The following is a 21,327-nucleotide window of genomic DNA, read 5'->3' on the forward strand; positions in this document are numbered from 1 at the left end:
GAAGACACCATGAGCTACTCTTGCAGCTCATCAGCACTGCTCAGAGAACTTCATATCTGCCTGCACAATTACCCCCAGGTCCTTTTCATTCTCCACCACTTTCAGTGTAGTACCGCAGAGTTGATATGTTGCTTTGGGGTTACTGTTTCCCATATGTAGTACTTTACATTTGTCAATGTTAAACTTCATTTGCCACCTCTCAGCCCATCTGTTCAACCTTTCCAGATCCTGTTGCAGCAGCATAGCATCAGTGGTGTCCTTAACAACCCTGCCAACCTTTGTATCATCTGCAAACTTGGACATTAAACTTGATATCCCACCGAAAACAACAACGGACCCAACACTGAACCCTGAGGAACTCCACTAATAACATTAGTCCACGTTGAGCAGTGTCCATTGATTACCACTCTCTGTTTTCTGCCACTCAACCATCCCCTTATCCATAGCAGCAATTTGCCTCCAATGCCACACTGCTCCAATTTGTGCAGCAGTCTTCCATGTGCAACAGTATCAAAAGCCTTTCTAAGATCCAAATATATAATATCAAAGTTATTCCCTGCATCCAGTTCTTTTGTGACTACATCATAGTATCCAATCAAATTGGAAACTATGATGATTCGAAGAGCAACATGAATCCAGTTCATATCTACAATAAACAAAACAACAAATGCTCATATAGCCTGGAATAAAATAAGAAAAATGACAGATAAATATAGAAATAGGCAATCACCAATACTAGTCTGCAGTGGAATTAGTTTGACTGACCCTACCATTATTGCAAATACATTAGGTGAGACCTTTGCAAATGTATCAAAAATCTTCATACCATCTGGAATTTCTGATCCAAAAAGAAAAGGCAGAAAAGCATAAGATTAATTTTAAATCAAAAGAAAATGAGCCCTACAACCAACCATTCACAATAAATGAACTGCATGAAGTTTTGTCCAGAGCCAGGGCAAGTGCAGTAGGCCCAGGTGACATACATTACAACACAATCAATATATTGAAATTATATAACAGAATATTCCACAAAAATGTATTTCCAAACACATGGCACCATGCAGTAGTACTAGCTTTCCCTAAACCTGACAAAGACTTAACAAACCCATGCAACTATCAACCAATAGCTTTCACTAGTTGTTTAGGAAAACTACTAGAAAAAATGATAAATAAGAGATTGATATGGTATTTAGAAGAAAATAACACCTACACAAACACAATGTGGTTTTAGACATCACAGGTCTACACTACACCACCTAGTTAGGATAGAAGCCTCAGAAATGCATTTATCAGATCAGAATGTATGGTTACCATATTTTTTGACATTGAAAAAGCTTATGATGCCACTTGGAGATATGGGATCCTACAAGATGTGCACCATGCTGGACTCAGAGCAATCTTCCTATGTTTGTCCAGAACCTTCCAAGTCAAACACAGACTTCTTTCTGCAAAATCTACCAACAAGAAGGCATCCCACAGGGCTCAATCTTGATGTGATCTCTGAGTGCCACTTTGTTTGCCATAAAGAGTAATTCGATCACAAATCAACTCCCTCCTTCAGTTGATTTGTGATCAACACATGCACTTTGTCAATGACTAGTATCTCTAGTCGGTCATAGAACATGAGAACAATCGAGAGGCAGTTGCAATGTGCAATAAACAATATAAGTGGACACTATATAACGGATTCAGACTGTCAACACAAAAAACAATGTGTACATTTCTGTCTCAAAAGAAATCTCCATCCTGACCCGGAATTAAAACTAGAAGGCCAGACTATACCAACACAGCCAAAAGCAAAATTTCTTGGACTAATCTTAGATAAGAAACTCGCATTCGTGGAGCACATCTGGCAGCTACGTAAAAGCTGTACAAAGCACCTTAACGTACTCAAAATCCTTTCATCAACAGCATTGGGAGCAGACAGATATTCCTTATTAAACTTATACAAAATGCTGATTAGATCAAGGTTGGACTATGGAGCCCCAGTGTACGATTCAGCATGGAAAACAGCTCTGAAATGGCTGGACCCAGATCATCATAATTCACTATGTATAGCCTTTGGTGCCTATTGTACCTCTCCCATATATAGTCTCTGTGCTGAAGCCAATGAACCACCTTTAATCCTTAGGATTGGATTATACATTTAAAATAAAATCTGTGCCTGGACACCCTACTTGGAAGACTCTCTTTGATTCACGTTGCAGAAATATCTACCAGAATCATCAACAAGGAGATCGATCCCTGGGAATCAGAATGTAAAACTTTTTTTAGCAGTACATAACCTTAAAATAGATAGTGTAGTGCACTTGCCAGTTCACACCCTTTCACCATGGGATTTGCATATCCCAATATGTGACTTCCCCTTTCAGAAATGGAATAAAAAAGCAATATCTGCAACAATATTCCAACAGTTATATGCAGCACATAGACTTCAATTTTCTGACTAACTATATTCCAATATACACAGATGGCTCAAAAATGGACGCTTTAGTGGGAGCAGCAGCTGTATTCTCAGATATTACTTTAACACAACTACCAAAAGAGTGCAGTGTATAACATGGCAGAATTGTGCACACAGAAAATAGCCTTAACCCATGTACAAGGTATGCTTTACAAAAGAAATGTAATGTATACAGATTCCTTGAGTTCATCACAAGCCATGCAAAGCATAGGTATGCCCAAATACCCAGTCCTTTGGCACATACAACAAATACTGACTGACTGTGCCATAAATGAACAGGATATACCTTTCTGTTTGATCCCAGGACATACAGGGATTTCCGGAAATAAAGCAGCAGACAGATCAGCAAAAGAAGCCATACTGCAAACTGGAGAAGAGATCTCAGTACCTTAATTTGATTACAAGCCTGCGATATGTCATACTTGCCAGATGCAATGGCAAGAAACTTGAAATCAACAAACTGTACCAGATAAAGCCAAAAATTGAAAACTGGGTTTCTAGCACACGAAAGTCGAGAAAAGAAGAAACAGTACTGGCCAGACTAAGAATTGGGTATACTCATCTTACACACTCTTTCTTATTGTGAATAGAAGAACTACCATGATGCCAGATTTATGATAATATCCAGACAGTAAAACATATATTAATAGACTGTCCTAAATATGTAATTAATGCAAACAAGCCTTCAAAGATTTTGTCAGACACATCACGCCATTACTCTGTCAGACCACTTGAATGATAGAGATGATGTTACAGATGTTGTCACCTTCCTTAAAGGTGTTAATTTGTATCACATCCTCTAAGGAAGCAAACACAAGCAACAAGCTAACCCAATGAAGTATGAATCTGGTTAAAACGAACAAGTAAAATTCAAAGTGAGTTAAATCCAAAGTAAGCACCTCTGAAACATAACATACCTACGAACTGGTGCATTATGGCTTGCGTAGTTTATGCGCCAATAAACCCCAATGCAACCAATCAACCTCCAACTCCTATTGATGGTAACAAAATTAGGTGGTTTTATTTAGTTATATGGGTGTTTTTGTGTCTTAAAGGTAGGAGGTCACTTTTGGAATATAAAATCTTGAGTTGGCCTTTTGAGCTGATAATGAAATCTTACAGTGCTTTCATTGGATTACATGAGTTACAAACTTTTAAGCCATCTGAAAATGATATAGAAGAGTTGTCTATTTCATTTGGCTTTTCTTTTTTTCGGGTATAATTTAAAAAAAATTATACCCTTTTTTTGAAAGGCTATAATTACGTTAATGCGTAAATAAAATAAAAAAACATGAATCGTTATATTTTAATATCTTGAATAATTTGATAGTTTTGGTTTGTGTTTTAATTTAATTTAATTTTTTTTTTTTTTTTTTTTTTTTTTTAACTAGAAATGTGAAGCATCAAAGGAATCATCAAAAGGAAAGGGTTACCAGCAAACAGCAGAAGATAAAAAACATGCCAAAATTACTGTTTCACAGAATGGCATTAATGGAAGTAGTTATAGTAGTCAAGGTGGCAGATCAAATATCTTATCTCCTCTTTTGCCATCAGAGCAAGACTGTGTTGATGTCAGTGATGTCAGTAAGTGTAGTACTAGACCTGACAATAAGAAAGGTGCCAAAGCTTCTTCCACTGTAGTAAGTAAAACTTTAGTCCAAGAACAGAAGTCCTCAGATAACTGTAGTGATAGCATTAGCCACTCTTCACAACCTTTCATCCCTGTGACGAAATTGGATAAAAAAGGTAGGCATAAATAGATTATATAAAAACTACTTAGATTATACATTTCCCTACCATTAGTATCTGGACACCCTTCTGTTGATGGTTAGTCATGTCTTATCTGAGCACCAAGTGTCAGACACAACTATAAATATGTTCATAGGCCTTCGAGGAGGCAGTAGTGTGAGTGTGAATGCAAGGTGCTTTGATTGACATAGTCAACAGACTTCCATTTCATAATCATAATGGGGCACCACCTAAGTTTGTACGTGACATGTCAATAACACTGAAGAGTCTTAGGTCAGTGATTTGTGATTGGAAATGGAAGCAAATGTGCAGATGGAAGTGGACTGGTGTCAAAACCATCATGAAACTGCCCAGAAAATCTGAAGTTGACAGAATGAGTAGGTGAGCCCTGCAAAGAATAGTTCACCTGGAATGCTGGTCAGTATTGTCATAGTATGCAAAGGCCCTCCCCTCATTGAAATGCTTGGAACACTGCATGATACGGGTTATCAGAGTTGTGCAGCCATCCACAAGCTACTAATTGCCCCTGCTAATGCCAAATGTCATCTAGCTTAGTGTAAGGTCTCCTGTTTTTGGACCACAGGCCAATAGAAAGCTGTGCTTTAGAGTGGTAAGTCAGAGAACATGGTCTATCAATCTTATGATCATGTCTGGGTGTGTCAAATTCCCAGAGAAACCTACCTGTCAGACTCTGTTGTCCTGGCAAGGGAAATTGGTGGAGACAGTGTGATGGTCTGGGGCTGTTTTTCATGGTTTGGCCTGAGACCATTGATTATCTTTGCACAAGACTATAAATGCTGAGGTCTATTTAGTTGTATTGGACAGTAATGCATTAACCTACGTTTTGGCAGCACATTTGGGAAGACCCATACCTCTATCAGCAAGAGTGCTCCATCTCATTGTGCTTGAACTGTGATGGACTGGTGTGAGGATATGAGCAACAAAAAAGTTGGACTGGCCAGCCCAAAGCTGTGATCTCAATCCTATAGAGCAGTGTTCTGCAACCTTTTTCTCTTCGCACACATCCTAAGTTATCCATGACACAACATGGCGCATCAAAATATTAATCCCCCAAAAAGCAAAGTTTACGGCAATGTATAAATATGCTATAAGTCACAATAGAATCAATTATTATTGTTCCAGCAATTCAACAGAAATTGGCTCATACATATATTAACATTTTATGGACCCTAAATCACAGTACAAATGCAAAGCAAAGCAAAAAAATAAATAAATTCTATTAGTGTTAAGCCAAATAACTACACATACCTTCATTGTGATACTTGTGCTTGCTTTGCTGAACACAGCAGCTGATGTGCGGCAGAATCGTTGACAATGCAATCCTCATTTCTTCATCAGTGGATCTGAGTCTCTCCCTCTTTGATATTTTAATTTCAGTCACGGTCGAAAAGCCCAGTTCACACAAATATGTAGTCGAAAATGGTAATAACACATTAATTGCCATCTTGGAGCTAGCAGGGTATCCTTTCCTTATTGACAACCAAAATGTGTCCATCTGCACTTCACGATGTTCCATCCACCTCAGATCCTCTTGTACAAAATCAGAATAGATTTTGCATCCGGAACAAATGGATCATGAACCCACTCGAAATCTTCAATGCTCTCTCCAAAATAATCCTAGAACTTCTGCTGCAAGTTATCTAAATGTTCTTTAATGAAGTCCATCACCATTTTATTACCAGCAACAAGAGGTCATACAGTTGGGAACATCTCAAATGACCCATTTGCAATGCATTGTATCCACGAATCCAGTTTATTCTGAAATCTCGAATCTTATCCATACTCGTAAAAAGATTTTCGTTCTTGCCTAGCATTTTTTGGTTCAGCTCATTCAAGTGAACGAAAATATTGGTAAGATATGCCAACTTAGTCACCCATTCATCCTCTGCAAATAACTGTGTGTGTTCATTCCCCTCAGCTGTTAAAAATGTCTGTACCTCCTCAAATTCAAAAAGGCACATGAACACACCATACTCCTGTTTGTAACAGGAATATGATGTGTTCAGATCCCGTTTCCTAACACAAATTGGAAAAAAGCCGCGAATTGAGGGGCCATGATTTGATGAATTTAACAACTTCGTTAAAAAGACTTCCTGCTTCGTCCAGCACAACTTTCAGAGTAGATGGCAAAGACTTGGCAACAATGGCTTCGTGGTGAATAAGACAATGGTCACATCATATGTCAGGATTCACTAACACAATCTTTCCAATTTAATTCATTTTGGAGCAATATATTCATTAGTAAAACAAAATATTTCTTCACCGGTGGCTCGCTCGAGTAGTACTTCGCAAAAAAAGAAATTTGTTACATCTCCATCTGTGAACCGAAAGTCGGCAACAAGTTGAGCATGACCACTAACATCTGTGGACTCGTCGATCTGAAGTGAGAACTTCTGACTGCTGTTGATTTTCTCCTTCATAATGTCTTCAGTGTCACTGACTCGGCAACATTGTATCAGCTGAGAGTGGAATTTTTGAAATTTCATTAGCAGCTTCTGGACTCAGAACTATTTTTACCATCTGTTTACAAGCTGGCATTAAAGTTTCGGCTGTTGTGTGTGGCTTTATAACCTTTATGATAACGGCTATTTTATAGCTAGCTTCCTGTACTTTTTCCGAAACATGTACCAACAAAGTCATGAATGTTGCCTGTTTTTTGTTTTGTTGAAAATAATTGATATCTTTGCATGCCAGAGAGGAATGTTTTGTTGAGAAATGCCTTTTCAGTTTATTTTTTAGTTTCAGTAAACTGAAACGTTCTCAGTTGTCAATTTCTAATCATAATACATATAGCATTATTTATTGGTATACAGCTTCAGCAAAGTTTAAGACGCACCTATCATCTTGTGGTGGCACAATAGTTGTGGAACGCTTCTATAGACAACCTTTGGGATGAATTGCATTGTTGGGTGCATATGGGGAGAGATTGCCGCAAAAAAAACCTAAAAAACTCAGAGCTAAACTAGTCACTGTTCTGAAGGCTGAATGGCAGAAAATATCAGAGGACATTTACAAAAAAACAAGAGGCAGTCATAAATGCTAAAGATTTTAGCATGCTATATTACTTTTCTTGTAAATAAAGGTTATTCATAGATATGCAGGTGTCTGAATATTAATGGTAGAGCAGTATATATAGAACATCCAAAAAAAAGTATTTATGCTTGTAAATAGTTTTGTTTTTCAAATTATGGCTGACATACATTAAGGCCTGTGGTACAGTAAAGTTTGTGGGATTTCTGGGCATGGAAACACAATTTAATTTTCCATAAATCTAATGGCGGAAGTTGACTAACACAAGGTTAAGACTCTTCATTCTTGATAACCTTAACTCGAAACACGACGTCACTGTTTGCTTTATTGTAGAATAACATTGACAACAATGTTTAAATTGCCTTTTAAAACAAGAGGCTGCTGAAGGGGTTTGTTGCAGTACACTTCTGATTTCATGTTACCCCATATCAGTAGTTAGGAGTTCTGATATTTGAGGAATGCTCTAGCCATAACTTTGGAAAGAGCTTTCTGATAATCTATAGTCTGAATATTTGATGAAGGATGGTTTGCAACTGTCTTCTAATTTGTGGATAAGGACCATGACTCACCATGCTTTGATTTGTTGTACTGTGCTCCAGTAATGTGGTTTCATTATTTTCAGCACTGGCATAATGATCATTGCCGCACTGACAGAGTAGAAACCCTTGTGGCATTCCCCAAAGGATTTTGTACTGCCATTTTTCATGTCTCCTTGTTTTCAAAATGCTTGTTTCTAAAATGCAGTTCTCCTACAGAGTGGATCTTGTAAGGAGAAGTAAGTGTGTTTTACAACAAAATGCACTGTTGACTTTCACAGACTAATCTGTTACATCACCTTTCTTGTACTGAGTATGTTATTTGGATACCCTGGAGCTATCTATGGCAGTTGCTCTCTGCTTTATGTGGCCATTGACCACCATGAATGTTGTTAGACAGCCTGTGGAGGTGATATTGTAATGCTTGTGTATAAAATTTTTGTATTTAAAGACTAAATGCACAAGGCATAATATTGTATGGGTTTAAATTAACTATATAATATCAGTGTAGATACACCATAGTTAACCCATAAAATTAAACTACGTACATAGTGTCAAGGCATCATTTTATTGTGGCTACTTTCACAATGAGATACCAGGTATTGCACTACTTCGAATAAGTAATGCTCTTCTAGTAGAGAAGACTACTGTTACTTATTCTCAGTGGACACCACCACCCAGACGGCACCTTTTCAATGCTTATTGGCCTATCATTGGTGGGTGGGCAGGTTCGCTGGTAATGCAAACATGCCATCACAGTTGCAAAGTTAATTCCACAATATGAGAGATGCTAAATGGTTAACAGAATGATACTGTATTTAAAGGCTAAATGCACAAGGCATAATTCCATATGGGTTTAAATTAACTATATAATATCAGTGTAGATACACCATAGTTAACACATAAAATTAAACTGATGGCATGTTTGCATTACCAGGGTACCTGCCCGCTGATGTTAGGCCGATAAGCCTTGAAACAGTACCGTCTGGGTGGTGGTGGTGCCCACTGAGAATAAGTAACTAGAGAAGCATTACTTATTCGAAGTGGTGCAATACCTGGTATCTCATTGTAAAGGTAGCCACAATATGAGATATAATTAAAATGATGTCTTGACACTACATACGTAGTATAATTTTATCGGTTAACTATGATATATCTACACCGATATTATATAATAAATAAAATTTTTGTGTACTTGTCTGAAAATTGATATTGAAACATGATATTAGTATTAGCAATGGCCACATGGTGCAAGGAAGCCTATGGCTTACACTGCACCAAACTTCCTGCAATCCAGTCTAAACTGGATTGCAGGAACCACAAGGTGGCAGTGATCACAGTGTTCTGAAGTGGGGTTTACTCAAAGAGGTAACTACCATTAGGGGTAAAGGGAAGGGGTATTGCTTTCATAAAGGCGACTACGGTGGACTGAGACAGTATTTAAATTCTATACAGTGGGATCAACTGATGATGTTACCAACAGCAAATTCAAAATGGGAAGCATTCAAAGAACTTATCTTGGAAGCTACTAGGCTTTACATACCAACTAAGAAATATTGTTCAAGGTTTAGGCCTAAATGGATGTCAGATGAACTAATGAGGCATATGGCAGAGAAGTAAAATGCATGGGATACATACAAATTAACACGTGACACAGAAGCCTATGATAGATACAAGTTGATCTGTAACCAAGTTACAAAGGAGGTTAGGCAGGCGAAGGCAGATTACGAGAAATCCTTGGCAAAGGATGCGAAGAAAAACAGCAAAGAGTTCTTTACTTATGTAAACTCTAGAAGGAAGGGGATGAATCAGATTGGTCCACTTGATATCGATGGTTCAACTGTTGATGATCCTGCTCAGGTAGCTAACAAACTAAATGAATATTTTGCATCAACATTTGCACACGAGGAGTTATTCAGCGAGGGGAATGCCAGAGGTGTATTCAACTCTGGCAGTAAGCTAGAGAATCTTGTAATAACTGAGAGTAAAGTGGAGGAGAAATTGTTGAAGATAAACACAAGAAAGGCACCTGGGGTGGATGGAATCTATCCAGTTATATTAAAGCAGGCAGCAATGGAAGTAAGCAAACCCTTAGCCATAATTATGAGAGCTTCCTTGGACTCAGGGGAGGTACCCATGGACTGGAGATGTGCAAATGTGACCCCAATTCACAAAGGAGGATCAAAGGCTGACACAAGTAATTATAGACCTGTGAGTTTAACTTATGTTCCCGGAAAATTAATGGAGGCACTGGTTAAAGAAGCACTGCAGGATCATCTAGACAAGACTTCAGTTATAGCTCAGACACAGCATGGTTTTGTTAAGGGGAAGTCTTGCCTGACCAATTTTATTGGATACTATGATGCAGTCACAAAAGAACTGGATGCAGGGAATAACTTTGATATTATATACTTGGATCTTAGAAAGGCTTTTGATACTGTTGCACATGGAAGACTGCTGCACAAATTGGAGCAGTGTGGCATTGGAGGCAAATTGCTGCTATGGATAAAGGAGTGGTTGAGGGGGAGAAGACAGAGAGTGGTAATCAATGGACACTGCTCATCGTGGACTAATGTTATTAGTGGAGTCCCTCAGGGTTCAGTATTGGGTCCTTTATTGTTTTCTGTATTTATAAATGATATTGATGATGGTATATCAAGCTTAATGTCCAAGTTTGCAGACGATACGAAGGTTGGCAGGGTTGTCAAGGACACTACTGACACTATGCTGCTGCAACAGGATCTGGAAAGGTTGAGCAGATAGGCTGAGAGGTGGCAAATGAAGTTTAACATTGACAAATGTAAAGTACTACATATGGGAAACAGCAACCCCACAGCAACGTATCAACTCTGTGGTACTACACTGACAGTGGTAGAGAATGAAAGGGACTTGGGGGCGGTTGTGCAGGCAGATATGAAGTTCTCTGAGCAGTGCAGATGGGCTGAAGAGTAGCTCATGGTGTATTGTCAATGATATATAGGAATTTTTCTAGCAGGGATAAGGAGGTGATTATTCCCTTGTATAAGGCAATGGTCAGGCCACACCTAGAGTACTGTATACAAGCCTGGAGACCTCATTTCAAGAAGGATGTAGAGCTGCTGGAACGAGTACAGAGAAGGGCAACAAGATTAGTGAATGGAACAAAGGGGTGCTCTTACGAAGAAAGGCTTAAGTTTTGCGAATTACAGTGTCTGGAGACTAGGCAGCAGCGAGGTGATCTGATAGAGTTGTACAAAGCCTTGAATGGTTTGAGCATGCTCAGTGCTGATGGGATTCTTCCTCTTGCTCAGAATAATCACCTGAGAGGGCATAAATTCAAATTGAGGAAAGACAGATGTAGGATTGATGTGCGGAAATTTGCCTTTAGCCAGCGGGTGGTTGGTAGGTGGAACAGACTTCCATCCCTTGTCGTGGAAGTTGATAGCCTAAATAAGTTTAAGGCTCAGCTGGACAGGTATTTCGAACGAACAGAGGGGTGAAGTGGAAGTGGTTATTTTTTATTTATTTATTTTACTTTAATTTTTTTGGCTGATGCTGCATAAGCTTGCTTTCTTGCATCAAATGCCTCTACTAATGCTAATGCTAAACATCTCCCCAAGTAACTTGAAATTATGACCCTAGTTCTAGAATCAATTATAAATGTGAAAATTTTATCCTCGTTCATTTTACTAATGCCTCTCAAAGCCCTAAACACCTCATTCAAGTCTCCTCTAAGGTGCCTAGTTTCCAAGCTCTGCAACCCACGTATTTGAAGTCTTTCCTCATATGGATGCCCTTTTTCCGATCTCACCAGGCAAGTTACCCGTCTTTGGACCATTTTAAGAAGCACAATGTCTTTCTTTAGGTGCAGTCTCCATGCTTGAAAACAGTATTCCAATCCAAGTGTGGTCTAACAATAGCCTTATATAATGGAATTATGAAGTCCTTATCTCTACTAGCAATTTTTCGATAAATCATCGATAGGATGCCACGGACCTTCCTTGCATCCTGTCTACAATGCTTGGAGAACTTCATGTCTGACTGTATCATAACACCCAAGTCCCTTTCCTCCACTACCAGCTTTATTTCAACTCCACGAAGTGTATAAGTTATTTTGAGGTTACTATTCCCCAGGTGTAATACCTATACTTTGCTGGATTAAAGCATAGCTGCCATTTTTCTGACCATCCCTGAAGTCTGTCTGGGTCACTCTGAAGAAGCTCCACTTGGAAATGATCATTATATCAATGACAAAAGTGCTGTTGTATTCAGTTTATAATGGGATTAAGCTTCAACTAGATTTTCAGATTTCTGCATTATATTTCATTTAACTACTGATTTTAATTACTTTTTTCTTATAATATAATCTCTGAACAGTTGATTTTAAAATGATGACTGACATACATTAATCTTGTGATACAGTAAAGTTTGAGTAATTTCTAGGCATGGAAATGTTTTTTTATTTTCCATCAATCTAAAGGCACAAGTTGACTAACACAATGTCAAGACTTTCTCAGCCTTGATAACCTTAACTCCAAACATACAGTCACACAGAAAAAATCAATTTTTGCTTTATTGTAGAATAACATTGACAGGAATGTTATGCTACAATTTTTCTCTCCACTATTGGAAATATATAATAACTGGGAAAGTAGTAGGGAATTTATTATTAATATTATTATTGTTTTTGTTATATTATTTTCTCCCTGATTGGGGGTTCCACCTCCTGACAGGTATTGCTACCAAGTTATGTCTGGTGTTACTGATGGTCAAGAAACTCTCTGACTATCCTACAGGTGTTCACAATTACAACTTTCTGGAGTTCCTTGTAGGTATTCGCTGGGAGACCTATTGCTGCTAGGGTTATGTAAGGTCTTTGGCACCATACCAGTGGTTGACATGATGTTTGAGATGGTCGTTACTTGTTGCATATGCTGCATCTCATCTCCTGTTTTGGGTTCGTGTACTTCCTGATTTTTTCCTCATGGGTTTCTGGAGGTTGCCAGTGTTTGGTACCACTATGTCAATCAGACAGGTAGCCTTTTCCTTCTTGTCCACAAGGGTTATGTCTGGTCTGTTGTGTGTATTGTCTTATCCGCTATTACGGATAAGAAATTTGGTGCAGTCCCAGTGCTGCTTGTGGGTTGGTGTCTCTAGTACTGGCTGGGGTTCGTACTTGTAGTACAGTACACTTTCTTTGATCAACTTCAACTGGTATTACCTTGCTAGCTTCGGATGTATTATCCTGGCTACCTGGTCGTGTCTACAAGTATACTTAGTCTGGGTACACTTGGGTCACCTTGCATCCTGCATCCTGCATTTAGTGATGTGTTGGATCAATTCAGAGGCCAGGTGGCGTCGTCGACACGTGTCATCTGACACTCTGGGCTCCTTGACGATGTATTTTCTACAGTTTCTGGCGTTGATTACCTGGTCTCGGATGACAAGCATGAATCCTTCAATCTTGGGGAAGAGTGTCCCGCTTGTGAGCCATGCATTGGCAGCAATTTTATCTATGTGATCTTGATGAAGGTCATTGTAGTGTCTTTGCCCATCTTTCTAGCTTCATTTTTGCAGTCTGGGTGGCAGCAGACTCCTTGCTTAGATTGAGTGGGGTATACTGCTCGTCTATTTTCCTTATGGCCTGGTAGAATGCTGCTGTGTTTCTGGAAGTAATCCTTCAGGTTATCAATCACTGTTTTCTGTTGCTCGATGAGGTCTATTAGACCCCTTTCTCTTTCTTTCAGATCTATTGTCAGTCTCTCCATGGCTGACTTCGGGTGGTGTTGGCAGCTCTCTGTCAACATTGTCCTTGTCTTTCTCATGATATCCTCCTGCTCAGTGTTAGTCCAATCTCTGATCCCAAAGGAGTATGTTAGCACTGGGGCTGCATATATGTTTATGGCTTTAACTGTGTTCCCCCATTCAGCTATGCTTTCAGCAGGTTTTTGAATCTCTAATGGTATTTTTCGGTAAGGCAGCCCTCGATTTCATTGTGCGCTAACTTCTGAACCTGCATCATCCCCAGGTATTTGTAGGTCTCTCCCTCTGTCATGGCTTCAATCTCTTTAACAGTCTAAGCTAGTGGTTTCGGCCGACTAATTTTGTCTGATGCAATCCATGAGTCTTGCATTTGTCTAGGCCAAATCCATCCTGATATTGCTGAATTCTTCGGTGATCCAGAGTAGTTATTATTATTAGCCTTATGGTGCAAAGAAGCCTGGGGCTTATGCTGCACCGGGCAAAAAAATAAAAATTCTGAATTACCCCGAGAGAGAGATAGAGAAGTAGAAGGGAATCACCAAGAAAGAGAAGAATGATGATATCCAGCTCAGGACCCTGGGTGCTGCTGGAATTGCTTCTTTGTTGCCACATAGAGCTTGATATCATCCATATACATCAGGTGGGCAAGGGTGTACAGGTTCTTCTTTCCTTCTTTGAGGTTAATATTAATCTTAAAGAAGGAAGAATAATAATAAATTATGTTATTATTTTTATTATATAATCTGTTAAGTACAAGGAAGAGATTATCTAAGGGAAATCAAATTAAAACATTATTAGAACAGATTTCTGGTACAAATAAACAGTATGAGGCTGAAAATAAGTTTGCCAATGCTATTTTAGATATGAATAGGTTTCATAATCAGTATTGCCAATTTTTTTTTAAACAACAAGATAATCTTTCTCAAATTGGGAATTTTTGTGTAGTTTAACCACTCAATGTTTATCTGTAACATTGGACAGAATTTAATACAAAATAATTTTGATAGTGTGGATGCTGCGGAGCATGTAGAATCTGGGCACTCACTAGCAGTTGTGGGGTTCTGGCTCCTGAGAAGTTGCTGTGAAATAGTTTGGCTTGCTTTTCTGCTTTTTTGTTACTTTTATTTGTTTCTCAGGTAAGTTTATTGAGGTGATGGATATGTGACAATATTGCTTTGCTGCTTCATAGCAGTGGAGTGACAAAAGCAGTGTTGCATAAGCTTTCTACGGTTTATGGTAATACATTTACCTAATAACAGTTCTTTAGAGTATTGGGTTTAAAAATTCCTGCAAGGACTAAGTCCCAATATCACTGAATTTATCAGGCTCTTCTTTATATTTATTTACTTGTATATGTATGATTTAACATGCTAAAAGTTTAATTAATGCTTTCTCTGTTTAGGCAATAATACCAGCAGTGTTCCAAACTGTATGCTGTATTCCACTGAAACTTTAAATATTTGTGATAATAGTGGAAGTGAAACAGCAAGTGAGAAAATTAGTGAGAAGAATTGGAAAAAAGAAGAAATTCCAGATCACACAAGTTTATCAACAAAGCAGAACTCTTTCCCGGAAACAAGCCCTCCTCTTACACAAAAGGAACAGTCAGTGTCTGACTCAGTGCAAACAGAGATGATCACTGATACTAAAAGTCTCAGTAATAACAGTTATAAGAATAAAAATAAAATTCCTTCTCTAGTAATAGTCAAAGAAATCAGTGCAGTTTCTCAGGTAACATTTGAATTATATTATCACATCATAATATTAATTATTTGGCTGTTTTCCACAAACTTTTATCCATCGAATCTGCTTGTTTTATATATTCTATATGACCAAAAGTATTTGGACATCCCTTCCAGAAATATTATGTACTGTGCTAGAGGTCCCCATGCATGCATGCATGCACCTTGGTTCAGACATATTAATGTGAATTATATGGTCTGGCTATGGATCAGATTAAATGTGGGAGTGATTTGAATGCCACGTTAGTGACCTTTCTGTGCATGCAAGTGTGTCTTGTCTAAACTTTTCAAAATCTTTTGTGGCAAATTTTATTAAAAGAAAGAAGACTGCAAGTGATACCTCAACAAAAAAGATGGTGTGACTGGTCTAATGAACTTATGGAATAGGTTCAATGAGCCATAGGGAGGGTAATTTGTGCTCAGCACACATTGTCTGCAGAAAACATCGTGGAACAGTGAACATCCATCAATATGTCAGTCAACCTTAGGGAGTTGCATGTAAGCCCAGTATAATGATCACCAGTGCAAAACAGCATTTAGAGTGGTGCCCTTCCTGAGCCACAGTGGTGCCACGGAGTGACAAATCTTACCACACATCCATCAGGATTTTGGAGATTGTCTGCTTCCAGATGGTACTGTGCTTTTTTTTTGATTCAGACTTGGTCCATTGGTGGTAGAACCTGAAACTGAAATCCATGTTGTACTTCAATGTTTTGGACAATTATATGCTAGCTACAGTGTGGCTGTATTACGGATACTCACTCCACAAATATCAGCATTTCATGTCATACAGGATTGGTTCGTGGACAATTGGTTCATTCCAGAACAGTGTTCTTCCAAACTATCTGTGATAGCTATTTTGCAAGAGAAATGGTGGACAATTCCACCTGATATCTACTGATCCAGGAGGATTAAACCTACCATATAAGCAAAAGATGGTATTAGGTTATTGAATTAAAAGTTCTTTTTTGCAACTATGTATGTCCAAAATACTTTTTAGTCATAGTGAAGATTTGTAACATGAAATTGTTATATGCGTATGTATATAAACTAGATCTTCTGAGTCCCTTTCAAAAAAGAATTTTGTTCCTTTTTTTTTTTTTTTTTGGTCCAAGCTTAATTGACACTATCTTCCTTCTTCAATAAAGACCTAGTTTTACTCAAGTTGTTTTTGAAGGCATTATTTTTTATGATTTTTGCAGAGTAATTATATGAAAGTACCAGTTAGGTATCAATCAACCCTTTTTTGCAAATTTTGTATATTGGAGGAACACAAGGCCTCACAATTCCCACTCTAATATTTCAATTCTGCATCAAATGATTTCAATTCTGCATCAAATGATTTCCATTCTAGTTCAAGATAACCCACTGTTATGCTCTTTAATTCAAAACATTGCACTGTCTCAACTTTGGGAGGAACAGTTCAGGGCTTCTGATGAGTAATTAGCTGAATTGCAAGCATGCTCTGTTTCAACTTTGGGTGGAACACTTAGGGCTTTTTGATGAGTAATTAGCTGAATTGCAAGCATGCTCTGTTTCAACCTTGGGTGGAACACTTATAGCTTTTTGATGAGTAATTAGCTGAAAAAATAATTGGACTGTTCATGAGAACTCTCAAAAGGTATGTTTACTTCAGATATGTGGAAACTGTGTTTTTTTTTTTTTTTTTTTTTTAAGCCAAGAAATAAAACAGCAGTAAATATATTTAATCCTAGTACAGGCAGTTCTCGTTTTACGAGTTCCCGGGTTTACATGTTTTTTTCTCAAGTATCAACAAAATCGAAAATATGAACATTAATTGCAAAAAATGAATGGTAAACATTCATAAATACCGCATTCCAAACTACATGCCTAGCTATACAATACAGTGTACCCTGCTTCACGATATTAATCAGCTCCAGAGACACCATTGTAATGTCAACCCAATAACACTGTTTTTTGGTAATTTGTTTCAAGATTTCGGAAGTTGAAATTTTCGCTGTATAAATAAGCTATTTATGTCATTTTTAAGGTCACAAGCGTGGTTTGTAAATTGTATTAGTTACCAATTCGAATCATTAAAATGCACTACACTTTCATCATTATCATATGTTCTGTTATAAGAATCGATTTTAAATGCCTTTGTGATATTTTTCTAAAGCACATTTTCTGGAGGTCAAAACCATAAAACAATAAAAACAATTTGCACTTTCCAGTTTATTGGGCTTTTCTGTTACTGCAAGCAATCATAAACGGGTAGAAAACTCGATGTTATTGCATTTGCAAAAATACCGATAACTGGAATTGTGTGGTTTTTTTAGGTTATTATGGTGAATTGTGTTTTCCCCTTAACTGAAATCTTCAGTCGTATAAAAAACATAAATAAATTTTCAGAATCTTCTCTTCATTCCTTTTTTTTTTTTTTTTAAGCTTCGTAAACTTGTTACTCCACGCGAATCATGTTAGTTGCTATTTGTGCATGCCGTTAAAAAATGCTTATGCATGCAATCGTGAAATTTATAATTAAAAGAGAAGATTATCTTGGAAACAAAGGCCTCTTGAAACATTTCTGAAGAAGATGACTCCTTGTGCAACAAACCAACGAGTGCCTGGCCAATAATGAGTGATCAACGAGTATGCATTTAGTCGATGATGTCGAAGAATAAACATTCTTTAACATTTGTAAGTCATAAATAATTCCTCTATTATAATTTTCTTGATTTTACAGGCTACGTTTTCATTTCTTGGGATAAATCAATCATTGTTAAAAATAAACTAATTAGCTAACTAATTTCATTGTTGAGAACGTAACCCCTATTTTTAACCTTATGTCTATGGGAAATAAATTCCCGATTTACGAGTTTTCGCTTTACGAGCGCGTGCTAGGTACGAATTAACTTGTAAAGTCGAGAACTACCTGTATTGTTGAATAGTTAGCCTTCACCGGGAATAGAGTTATGTTGGAAAAGAATGATTTGCGACTTAGAATGGTTTGCACTCATTCCAAAGCATCCATAAGTTTTGAGGCATAACTGTAGTTTGATAATTTTAGATGTCAGATAAAATGGAGAAAAATAAAGTGAAATAAGGAAGGAGCCTATTTGTTATAAAAATAAATGTGAGATATAAATTAATTTTCAGTGAGAGAAGCATGAAAATAATTTCAGTCTTATATTTAGTAAATATGTCCTTAGCCAAAAAAAAATGTGTTGATGTGTTTATTATGTTTGAGGTTCAGTATAGCAGAGTTGGTTCAATTAAACTTTCTTTATTGAGCAAATTAGTTCACACTCTGGTAGAGGCATTAAACACACAAGATTTCTCTTCAGAAGTCTTTTATATTTTGGATATAAGCAAAGGGGAACAGCCTGTAATGAAAGGGGGAACCTGAAATTTAATTTAACCTTGTAGTGCTTAAATTAAACTGATTCACTAGAAGAGACTACAGTAGAACAGTAACAACCTCTGATAAGTCTATTTAAGGAAGAGGGTAGACCTAGTGAGAACAGCCATGTGGCCACTTTTTCAGACTTGCCAAATTGAAAAATATAACATATGATCATTAGTGAGTGGTCCTGACTCTAGACTCCAAATCCGATTCAAAGTCCAGAAGTAGTTTTGAAAGAAGACAAATTAATGAACTTCTCAAGAAAATGAATGAATCACAGGCCTCTGGTAAAAGCAATCCTAAACAGGCCAAGTAAGCTAATAACTATAGACATGTTATCCTTATGCAACATGAGGAGAAAAGTCTCCTCATGTTTCCCCTCTTCTGGAACAAATAAAAACAATTTGCTCATTTCTTATAAATGTCATACCACTGTGTGAAAATTTGAATATAGCTCTTCAATCCATTGTACCTTGCACCATTTGATGATGTCATTACTCTTAGATATGTTGAAAAATGTGATTTTAAATTTGTTAATACCAACAATTGTTAAATCTTTCACTTCCATTTTAGAAGTAAATTACCAAACTAGATTAAATCAGAAGGAGGATTCTGACTTATTATGAAGAATCTAAAACAAGAGAAGATTCTGTTTTGTTCACTGAGGAAGTATTTTATTGATGGACGTGACCACATGGCGCATGAGTTCCCATTGAAAAATAATGCTCTTATAAATGCCAAAGTAAAACAAAGTACTACTTGTCAGTACTAATGTAGTAGTAGTAGTGGCATGTGATGCAAGAAAGCAAATGTATGAGCTTATGCAGCATCAGCCAAAAAAAAAAAAAAAAAATCACACCATTCCCTCCAAATGCCTGTCCAGTTCCTCCTTAAATTTATTCAACCTATCAACTTCCACAACGACAGATGGAAGTTTGTTCCAGCAATTAACCACCCGCTGGCTAAAGGCAAATTTCCGCACATCTATTCTACATCTGTCTTTTCTTAATTTGAATTTATGCCCCCTTAGGTTCATAATCTGAACAAGTGGAAGGATCCCATCAGAATTCAGCGTGCTCAACCCATTCAAGGCCTTATATACCTCAATCAGATCACCGCGCAGGTGCCTAGTCTCCAGCCACTGCAATTTGCAGAACTTAAGCCTCTCTTGGTAAGAGAATCCCTTCATTCCCCTCACCAATCTTGTTGCCCTTCTCTGTACACGCTCAAGTAAATCTACATCCTTCCTAAAATGAGGCCTCCAGACCTGTACGCAGTACTCAAGCCGTGGCCTGACCATTGCCTTATACAGAGGGATAATCACCTCCTTTTCCCTGCTAGCAAAATTCTTATATATCATTGACAAAACCCCATGACCTGCCCTGGCAGCCTGTCTGCATTGCTCAGAAAACTTCATATCTGCCTGCACAATTACTCCCAGGTCTTTTTCATTTTCTACCACCTTAAGTGTAGTACCACACAGTTGGTACGTTTCTCTGGGGTTACTTCTACCCATATGTAGTACTTTGCATTTGTCAAGGTTAAACTTCAGTTGCCACTTCTTAGCCCATCTGCCCAAATTATCTAGATCCTGTTGCAGTAGCACACTGCCATTACTGTCATTAACAACCCTGCCAACCTTTGTATCATCTGCAAACTTCGACATTAAGCCTGATATACCTTCATCAATATCATTGATAAATATACAAAACAACAGTGGACCTAACACCGAACCCTGTGGGACTCCACTAATAACATTAGTCCAAGAAGAGCAGCACCCATTGATTACCACCCTCTGTCTTCTAGCACTTAACCATCCTTTTATCCATTGTAGCAACTTACCCTTAATACCATTCTGCTCCAATTTGTACAATAGTCTTCCATGCGCAACAGTGTCAAAAGCTTTCCTGAAATCCAAATATATGATATCAAAATTATTTTTCGCATCCAGTTCCTTTGTAACCACATCATAATATCCTATCAAATTTGTCAGACAAGACTTTCCCTTAACAAACCCGTGCTGTGTCTGAATTATTGCTGCAGTCTTGTCTAGATGATCCTGCAATGCATCCTTAACCAGCGACTCCATTATTTTACCCGGAACAGAAGTTAAACTAACTGGTCTGTAATTATTCGTGTCATCCTTCGATCCCCCTTTGTGAATTGGGGATACATTTGCACATCTCCAGTCTGTGGGAACCTCCCCTGAGTCCAAGGATGCTCTCATAATTATGGCTAAGGGTTTGCTTAGTTGCTTTGCCGCCTCCTTTAATATAACTGGATAGATCCCATCCACCCCAGGTGCTTTTCTTACGTTTAACTTCAACAATTTCTCTTCCACTTTGCTCTCGGTTATTACAAAATCATTAAGTATCTTGCTACAATTTGATAACCTTCTGCCATTTTCAAACCTTAATAATTCCTCACGTGTGAATGTAGATGCAAAATACTCATTCAGTTTGTTTGCTATCTGAGCAGGATCATCAACAGTCGAACCATCGATGTCAAGTGGACTGATCAGATTCATCCCCTTCCTTTTAGAGTTTATATAAGTAAAGAAATCCTTGCTGTTTTTCTTAGCATCTTTTGCCAAGGATTTCTCGTAATCTGCCTTCGCCTGCCGAACCTCCTTTGTGACCTGATTACAGATTAACTTATATCTGCCATATGCTTCTG

General features: G+C 37.8%; 1 protein-coding gene across 3 annotated transcripts in view; it reads left to right on the forward strand.

Moving 5' to 3' along the window:
* The window catches only part of LOC150083311 (protein FAM193A-like), a 359,376-nt gene that overhangs the window by 275,702 nt on the left and 62,347 nt on the right, over nucleotides 1-21,327 (forward strand). For all 3 annotated transcript variants that reach the window (XM_090377966.1, XM_090377967.1, XM_090377969.1), the window contains exons 17-18: nucleotides 3,856-4,210; nucleotides 14,945-15,273. In XM_090377966.1, the coding sequence (XP_090234092.1) occupies nucleotides 3,856-4,210; nucleotides 14,945-15,273 (684 nt within the window). The remainder of the gene's footprint in view (nucleotides 1-3,855; nucleotides 4,211-14,944; nucleotides 15,274-21,327) is intronic.

This window comes from Mastigoproctus giganteus, chromosome 7 (assembly GCF_048544385.1).
Source record: "Mastigoproctus giganteus isolate SK-2022 chromosome 7, ASM4854438v1, whole genome shotgun sequence".
NCBI lineage: Eukaryota > Metazoa > Arthropoda > Arachnida > Uropygi > Thelyphonidae > Mastigoproctus > Mastigoproctus giganteus.